The sequence below is a fragment of the Polypterus senegalus genome, chromosome 4, assembly GCF_016835505.1.
Source record: "Polypterus senegalus isolate Bchr_013 chromosome 4, ASM1683550v1, whole genome shotgun sequence".
NCBI lineage: Eukaryota > Metazoa > Chordata > Cladistia > Polypteriformes > Polypteridae > Polypterus > Polypterus senegalus.
Genome location: NC_053157.1, coordinates 5,374,522 through 5,384,331, shown reverse-complemented (window position 1 = coordinate 5,384,331; position 9,810 = coordinate 5,374,522). Strand labels below are relative to the sequence as shown.

The 9,810-nt window shown below is 44.9% G+C and overlaps 1 protein-coding gene across 6 annotated transcripts in view; it reads right to left on the bottom strand.

Annotated features, from left to right (window-relative positions):
- Window positions 1-257: 257 nt before the first annotated feature.
- The window catches only part of gab1 (GRB2-associated binding protein 1), a 162,671-nt gene continuing 153,118 nt past the window's right edge, over window positions 258-9,810 (bottom strand). For all 6 annotated transcript variants that reach the window (XM_039750192.1, XM_039750193.1, XM_039750194.1 and 3 more), the window contains 2 exons: window positions 6,608-6,736; window positions 258-683 (listed from right to left, as the gene is read on the bottom strand). In XM_039750192.1, the coding sequence (XP_039606126.1) occupies window positions 525-683; window positions 6,608-6,736 (288 nt within the window). In that variant the 3' untranslated portion in view covers window positions 258-524. The remainder of the gene's footprint in view (window positions 684-6,607; window positions 6,737-9,810) is intronic.

Genomic DNA, 9,810 nt, shown 5'->3' with positions numbered 1-9,810 from the left:
TTGATTATTCATTTATTTTCTTGCTTTGTAAATACAAAAGTCCTAAAAGTGTAAACTGAAGTGTATCAGTAAGGCCTCCATGCAGTTTGACTTACCGGCGCGCTGTCCGCACGCACACACACAAAAAATAAAATCCGCGCTCTAAAACGAAAAATCATGTAAAGCATTCAAAACGAATGAGTTTTTAGTTTAATCCCACCTCCCCCTCCCCCCAAATCAAGATCTACAACGTACGATGATTCTTCTCACAACCCCCTTAACGCAAACAAGCCGACCGCGAGTTCTTTAAAAATCGGAGACGGTCGAGCCTTTCTGTCACGGACGCGGCGCCATCTCGGTGGTCTTGACCACACGCGTCTCCTTCTCTGTGGAGGAATCCTTGCACGGCTGGTCACGTATACGTCCATCGTTCACCTGAGCGTCGCCTGCTCCAAATTGGTCCGCGTAAATCCACTCCCCTCGCCGACGTGTGTGCTCTCCCCGCCTGTCCCGGAGAGTCTCTCTGAACTTTTCGACGGCGGCCGTCACTTGGCTCCTTTGGAAGGCGTCTCTGTGTCTGTCGACTGCCTGCCGTCGTTCCAGGCCTTCCGGGTGTTTCTCAGGGCCTCCGTTTTGTGTTGGTCCACGACGACGTAATCCACTCGCTCGTCTGACGCCGTGCTGCCCGTGCCGCTGCTCTTCTTCTGCAATGAGAGACAAACACCAGACTCGTCTGTTATACGGGTCAACGTCAGTGGCATCAGTAGGCACAGAAGGGTGACCATCTTATCTGCAGGTCCCCTTAGAAAAGTGACAGCAGTTAAATATTAAGAAGAGACGCGCTCAAAGCAGCCACTGCTTCCCAGACGTTTTCGATTCTAAGCATCCGTGGAGAATCCTGGTCTTCCCAAGGTGCCCCCTACCTCCCCGTCAAATTCTAATTTGCAAAATAGCCAATAATTTTTTTTTTTTTTAAATTAAAGGGTTAAGTAAAAATGAATAAAACACGTATTTAAGATCACAAAAAAAACGCAATTGAACTAGAATTAGAATTAGTGGCATTGTGGTGTAGCGGATCCGCGGTCGTGAAAGATTGGCGGCTTTTAACTCTTTAAAGGCTGAATATTTTTCCAAAAAACGCAGTTTTCTGAAAAGCACCCAAAGCGAGGGTCCCACACATAAATCGACATAAAATATCAGTTGCTGGGTGCTGTGGCCGCCAGTTCACAGTCCAGTGGCACGAGACGCTCACGGGTGGCATGATGGGGTCTGGCGGGCGCAGTGCAATGCAATGCAATCTGGTTTGTACCTCGCGCCTGTGACGATGCGGTGTGGTATAGCGGGTCCACAGCTCCTGTTCTAAGGCCGGTTTTAAAATAAATAATCACCACGCTCACGGCTTAGCGAGGGGGTCTGGTGGCTGAGCGGCTGAAGCGGTTCCTGCGGAGTTCGTGATGTGGGTGTTTCTCACCTAAGTGCACAGGTGAGAAACGGTCCACATCCAGGAGCTGCCGATTGCCGCGACTACCACGTTCCCCTTCATTAATAGAAGCGCGAGACGGTTAGGAAAAAAAAAAAAGAAAAGAGGTTAGTAGAGAGAGAAGGAGAAGGAGAAGGCAGGAAGCAGGGTGCAGAGTGAGCTGGGCAGGTGAGCCCCTGCAGAACACTGGGTGGGGCTGAAGAAAGCGGTGATCATGGAGCTGGAGTGACCAGTGGAGGGGACGACTGACCGCTGAAAGGCTTTGGGCGCTGAGTCCCAGTGTGAGCCCCCTGGCCGCTGGAGAAGAAGCCCAAGTCTCGGACCGGCTGGAGCCCGACGTAGCCATGGACTTGTAGTGAAGGAGCTGCGTTGTGCCGGTTAGCCGACTCCCCTGTTGTGGGGCCCGGAAGGGAGAAGCAGCGGATTTGCCAGGTTAAAGAAGGTCGCACTTCCTGCCATTATTTTAACCTCGTTGTTTTGTTTGTATTGGATTTTAACCTCCACTATTTCACTTCTGGTTTTATGGATTATTTACTTATTGAATCTTTAAAGCACTGCACTATTTATTTGGTTGTTGTTTTAATAAAATCACTTTGCACTTTTGCGCCATCCCCTTGCTATGTTGTGCCTCACTGCCGAGCTCATCGGTAACATTACCGGGCTCCCAGAAGTGAGAAGGGGATCGTCACATGCGGGTTTCGCTGCATGCTCCCATCATCCGTCCGGGAGCCCTTGAACCCGGTTACCCACGGTGCACGGCAGTGAGGCACAACAAACAGAGCAAGGGGACGGTGTAAAAAGTATCAAGTGCTTTTATTAAAAACAACAAAAATCAAAAACAAAGTGTCCAAATAAATAAAGTGCATTGCTTTCAGAATCCTTCAATAAATAAATAAATTCAGTAAAACGAGTGAAGGATTAAAAACCAATAAACAGAAAACAAAAAAACCCCAACAATCCTTTAAAACGAGGTTAAAACAACGCTGGAAGCAGTCTCTTCAAAAACAAGCCCCTTTAACTGGTGACCCCCCTGCTTCTCCCTATCCAGGGCTGCCACCCCACCTGCAGCTGTCCTTCCTTCTTCCTTCTGGTCTGGAGGCTTCGCTCTCCCCAGACCGAGACTTACGTTCCCCAATGGCCAGGTCTCCATCTCCCAACGCGGCCAGCCGTCCTTCTCCTGGTCACTCCAGCTCCTTGAACATCGTTCGGCTGGAGTGAGCGCTTCCTTCTGCCCCACCGAGTGTCGGCCAAACACCCTTCTCGGGGCTCACCTTCCAGCTGCCTTGCCTGTGAGCCTTCGCTCGCCCCGGCTCTCTCCACACCGCTTCCTGCCTCACTCCGCAACCTCCATCTTTCTTTTCTTCTACTTTCTTCTCCCTTAGCCGCCTCGCGTTTCTATTTATGAAGAGGACGTGGCAGCTGTAGCAATCAGTAGCTCCAGGGAACAATTACGGCTGTGGACCGTTTCTCACCTGTGCACTTATTTGACAAACGCCCACACTACGTGTTGTGATGTGATATTTTGCATATAACTTGATAAATATTTTGTGTTTCTTTATTTGTAATCTAGGCAAAGCAAATGTAATATTAGTATTACATTAGTGAGAAGCATTCATGTTTACCCCCCTTTACAACTGAGTTTCGTTGTAATTCTGCGACAGAGTTGGGGGACGTGTCTTAAACTACGTAGTTTGGCGAGTGTTTTTCCGCCAAAGTCTTTCAACCCCACAAAAAAGCCAGCTTGCGTAACTGGCAAACTGTAGCTCAACAAATGGTTTTGGGGGATAGCAGGTGTGAAGATGTTCTGTCCCCCCATTGGCTGTTTGGAACTGTCTTGTATTGGAAGCCTTTAAGTACCACAACGTCCTATTGGCTGTAGGGGTTGGACAGAAAAATCTATAAATCTACTTTCTTAACCTCATACTGTCTCTCTCTCTCTCTCTCACTAACCTCTGATGATGAAGGAGCATCTCTCTCTTACTGATCTGATGAAGAAGACCATCACACCATGAAGTGAAAGGACAACACAATGGAGAGCACAGCTCGACTTCTGCCATATTGAACAGACGGGGCTGAAAGCTGAGCACCAATGATGCCTTAACTACAGACATTTTAAATAACTATTAATAAACAGTCTGTGTGCCACCTGAAACTCCACATCACCATTTTATCAGGTTGTATGGCTGCCAATATTCAAATGTACTTTGCATTTTGTTATTATTTATGACTATTATCAATAATTCATTATTTTATGTGTAACTTAACTCCTGCTTGTCTTTTACTACACCTAATTGCCCGAGGTTATAGATGTAAAAGGAAAGATGGGGAAAAGTTATATACTATAACTGTAAGTCTGCGAGATTTGAGGCATTCTGACAAAGAATACATATCATAATACAAAAGGGGAAAGTAGAGCAATATATTACTCTACCAAGACAAAACACCACAAATCCCCCCAGAACTGCTTCAGCCACTCAACCACCAAACCCCCTCGCCAAGCTGCAAGAGCGGCGATTTATTTATTTAAAACTGGCCTCATGACGTGAGCTGTGGACCCGCTATACCACAGTGGCATTACAATACAATACAATTTATTTTTGTGTAGCTCAAAATCACACAGGAAATGCCGCAATGGGCTTTAACTGGCCCTGCCTCTTGACAGCCCCCCAGCCTTGACTCTCTGAGCAGACGAGGAAACCCTAGTAGGGGATAAAATGGAAGAAACCTCAGGAAAGGCAATTCAAAGAGAGACCCCTTTCCAGGTAGGATGAGCATGCAGTGGGTGTCAAAAAGAAAAAGGGGGTCAGTACAATACAATACACAGAACAGAACAAATCCTCAATACAATACAATAGAACAATAGAAATATTACAAGTACAGAGTAGAATTTAACAGTAGATGATATCCCATAATATGATTTGGATTTGTTTAGAGTCCTGGAGACCTCGGCCATCAAGCTGCCTCCCCCATTTGGCCATTCCACAGCTGAAATAACGCTAATCCGATGAAAGGACCCCTCTACCCCATGATTCCTGCGATCCTCCATCAGGGATGACTTTACCATAGGCAGGCGGGCCGTTTGTCACCAAGTGAATGAGTGGCGGTCTTCATCAATGCAAACGTGTTGGGCACCACAATTAGCCGGAGATTGATAAGCTGATGCCGGTACCTCGCTTTTTTTTTTCCGATATCCATCTCCAGATCACATGCATCAAAATCGGAGTCGGACAAGTCAGAGTCGAATTCGGCGATAATGTACACAACAGCATCCACTGAGTATTTTGTTTTGTGCATTCGATTCGATCTCTCGCCAGATGTCGATGCCATTCTTGTTTTTTTTTTTTGCACTTCACTACTCCCGCCAGTGCAGGGAATCTCGGTCAAACCAACGAAGCTAACTCTTCTTCTAGCAAAAACAGTTGAACTAAAACATTACGGCGAGTTTTGTCACCGCTTGTAGTTGCTTACTGGCTTCTCAAGCCCTCCCTGCTGACAAAGTCGACATGCACCCTGAAAGAGTTAAATTATCCGTTCGCCATGTCAGTCTTCGTGGGCGCGATCGAGCAACTGGGATGAGTCGCACCGGCACGGGAATTGCTTAATTGGCTTCCTATGGTGCACGATTGAGACGCTGCACCCATGGAGCCTAACGGGATGGCACAGAAGGAGAGGAAAAAGGCTTGGAGAGCGAGAGTGCGGCATTGGGGCGAAAGAAAGAGGGCGAGCCAACCACATTCTATGTGCCACCTTGTAAGGTGCTGGCAATGCGTTGCCTGCTTATAAAAACGACCTTTGTGTTCATTTAACTCTTTAAACTCTTTCTGGTAGTCACGAGATTTACTAACCACGCTGGGATGATTGGTTTCTAAATGGCATTTCAACTTACTTGGTAGCAGGCACTCTGGTGCCCAAACTTTCATACACGGTACACACAAATCTAAATCCTATGATGTGATATCATCTCTTGTTAAATTCTGCTCCGTACTTGTAATATTTTTATTTGTATACTGTATTGAGGATTACTTGTGTCCTGTTCTGTGTGTTGTGCTGACCTCAGTATGTGCGTCTCGGGAACTGCAGGTCTGACATTGTGGTCAGCAGCACAGGGGACTGGACTTTCTCCGGTCCTGTTCAGCCAACATACATCAGACTTCTAATACGACTCGGAGTCCTGCCACGTGTAAAAATTCACTGACGACACTGCTATGGTGGGCTGCATCAGGAGTGGGCAGGAGGAGGAGTATAGGAACCTAATCAAGGACTTTGTTAAATGGTGCGACTCAAACCACCTACAACTGAACACCAGCAAAACCAAGGAGCTGGTGGTGGATTTTAGGAGGACCAGACCCCTCATGGACCCCATGATCATCAGAGGTGACTGTGCAGAGGGTGCAGACTTATAAATACCAGCTGGATGATAAACTGGACTGGACTGCCAATACTGATGTTCTGTGTAAGAGAGGACAGAACCGACTATACGTCCTTAGAAGGCTGGCATCCTTCAAACATCTGCAATAAGATGCTGCAGATGTTCTATCAGACAGTTGTGGTGAGCGCCCTCTTCTACACAGTGGTGCGCTGGGGAGGCAGCATAAAGAAGAGGGACGTCTCACACCTGGACAAACTGGTGAGGAAGGCAGGCTCTATTGTAGGCACGGAGCTGGACAGTTTGACATCCATGGCAGAGCGACGGGCACCGAGCAGAGTCCTGTCAATCATGGAGAATCCACTGCACAGGATCATCTCCAGACAGAGGAGCAGCTTCAGAGACAGACTGCTGTCACCATCCTGCTCCACTGACAGACTGAGGAGACCCCACACTATGCGACTCGGGGGGTAAACGTTAACATTATACAAAGTTATTGTCTGTTATACCTGCATTGTTATCACTCTTTAATTTAATATTGTTTTTTATCATCAGTATGCTGCTGCTGGAGTATGTGAATTTCCCCTTCATAAAGTATCTATCTGTTATATAGTGCCTTTCATATCTATCTGTCATATAATGACTTTTACTTCTATCTATCTATCACCAGGGTGTATGTAATGAAGTTAGGTAGGGCAGAGTCCACCAACGGTGCAGCTACAGAGCTCGGTGAGCACGGCGTGATTGGCCATCAAACCCGGACAGATTACTCATAACTTTACCTTTCTAGGTGGAGTCGATTTCCCTTGGTCCAGGTCCAGGTCCAAATATTCCACCTGTTTATCACCTTTGGGTTTTACCATTGGACTGCTGCCACCATCAGCATTCAGCTGCGGGGCAAGTTTTACGTTCTGTAAATTGAAACAAGCCACAGTTAGTGCATTTTAGGGGAGAACTTGCCGGTTTAGAACAGCTAGGAAAAATGCATTTGGTAGACAACAGGAAAGGGTGAAGTGTAAGGAACATGCAGCAGAAAAACTCTCAAGAGGTGAAGCAGGAAGCTGAGATCACACACTCGGGTACGTGTGCTGTAAAACTACACCAAAGCACGCCATTACCAACCATCAGTCTGAATGGCACCATTAACAACTGTTAACCCAGACTAGCATTATTAATTATTCATTTAGTTAATGGATCAGTGATCCAAACGGCGCTAGTAACAACCGTTAATCCAAATGATGTCATTAACGATTATAATCCAGGTAATGGATGAATTATCAGTAATCCAAATGGTGCCATTAAAATAGTTAATCCAGATGAGGCCATTAATGATTGTTAATCCAAACTAGTATTACTGATTATTAATCCAGTTAATGGATCAGTGATCTAAATGGCACTAGTAATGATCGTTAATCCAAATGGCACCATTAACGATTGTTAACCCAAACTAACATTATTATTAATCATCCAGTTAATGGATTATGATCAGTAACCCAAATTATGTCATCAATGATCACTAATCAAAATAATGTCATTAACAATTATGAATCCAGTTAATGGATGAATTATCAGTAATCCAAATTAAAATAGGGGCCATTAATGATTGTTAATCCAGACTAGCATTATTGATTGTTAATTTAGTTAATAGATCAGTGATCCAAACGGCGCTAGTAACGATCATTAATCCAAATGATGTCATTAACGATTATAATCCAGGTAATGGATGAATTATCAGTAATCCAAATGGCGCCATTAAAATAGTTAATCCAGATGAGGCCATTAATGATTGTTAATCCAAACTAGTATTACTGATTAATAATGCAGTTAATGGGTTATCAGTATTACAAATGGCTATTAACTGTAGTACTAGGTTGTTGTACCGTGTTAGCCATTATGAATGTAGAGAAAAGCCAAGCAAAATGACCCGTTTTACTGGCTCACTAAAAAGATTACAATATGCCAGCTTTCGAGGCAACTCAGGCCCCTTCTTCAGGCAAGATGTAGTCAATTACATCAGTTACAAACAATTTCAATTACAAACATTTTTCAGTTATAAACAATTTCAATTGCAAACATTTTCAATTACAAATACTTCAATTACAAATCAATTACACGATTACATCTTGCCTGAAGAAGGGGCCTGAGTTGCCTCGAAAGCGTGCATATCGTAATCTTTTTAGTTAGCCAATAAAAGGTGGCATTTTGCTTGGCTTTTCTCTAAATGGCTATTAAAACAGTTAATCAAATGGCACCATTAATGAATCCAGTTGATGGATATATGACAAGTAATCCAAATGATGTCAGTAACAATCGTTAGTCCAGATGACGTCACTATGATCGTTACGTCAATCGACAGTGTTAATTATCATTACATTTATTCATCTTTTATCCAACATTTGAGGTACAATTGGTTATATTTCTTTTTGTTTTTCCAATTGGAGCTCAGGTGGGTGAAGCGACTTGCTCAGGGTCACAGAGCGTCAGTGGTGGGATTTGAACCTACAACCTTAGGGTTTGAGGTCCAAAGCCTTACCCCCTGCGCCCCACTGCCTGCTTAATTTAATCCCAATAATGCCATTAATTATCATTAATCTAACTGATGCCATTATGACTGTTACTCCGAATGGTGTCATTAATTATCTCCATTCCAAATTAAGCCAGTAATTATCATTAATCCTGATGCCACCTTTATGATTGTTACCCCCAAATGACACAATCCATTGCTTTAAGATTAACACTCGCGGTATTTCATTCAGATATTTGCATATCTCAGCATCAAGAACCACACCAAGCATATTTTTTCCTTTTTCCTGAGTGCCCACTCATCTGTGACCCAAACCCCACTTGCCACCATCTCACCTCAATTCCCATTGTTCACAGCTTCTGAAACACCCAAATCCAATGGGGTAAAGACAAATGTGACGCCATTACCCGAGGATGATCCGGCTCATAAGAAGATCCTCATTGTTGGGGACCAGAGTGGCTGGACCAGGCCAAGGGGTCGCCCACGTAACACCTGGCTGCGGCAGATAGAGGGTCATTTACAGAGGGTCTGCCTGGGGGGTTGCCAACCCAACCCGTGATCCCGAGTTGTTTCGTCGTGTTGTACCCGTGCATGCTCCCCAACTTGCCTTGACAAAGTTTATTAAAATAACACCCTGATTTCACATTGACGTCAGCTTGCACTGTGGCAGTTAAACAACTTGGAGTATCAGTTTGGGTTTCGCTACCCAACTTAGCACGCGAGCGGACGTCGAGAGAGGATTTTGGTGCCTGGTGACCTCGCTGTTCACAAAGGAAAGTGTTTGGAAAATTGAAGAGCTGCTTCTGGGTAAACATACTGCGGGTTAAAACGACGGACGACAAACAGCACATCCGAGTTATTGAGTTCCTTTGGAGCTTTGACCTGTCCAAAGTGCTCCGTCACAGACGGTAGGTAGAGCTGAACGTTTCACGTATTCGTGTATTAAGCTGATCAGAACGTAAATGTAAATTTAACTGAAAAATGGGTTTTAGGTTTGGAAAAAACTGTGCCTGTGTGAACGGTGTTGGCGAGTACAACAAAACTAACAAAATGAAACTTAACCCACTTATGGGCATCAACCCCGTGAGTGAGGGAGAGCGCAGTCCGAGGACAGGTGAGAGTCGTTGCTGCCGCACCTCCTGCTGTTTCTCCGCTCTACTTGAACAGGAGACGCGCCAATTCAGCGATTTTGACTATAAAGATGATCAAAATGATTAGAATCATACACAAAACCAATTTATAGCACAGAGACAGTGGACACATTTATTTTATCTCATCATTATTAGTTTTTTTTTATTTTTCATGAGGACAGGTGAGGCCTCCCCTGACCGCACGTCCCTGTCCGGTACTCTCAGAAGCAGTTCACCAACTGCAGCCATTATACTTGACAAGCTCCCGGACTGAAAATCGTGTTGTGTTGTGTAGCGACGGTGGCTTTAAAAGGCCCTATAATATGTACAT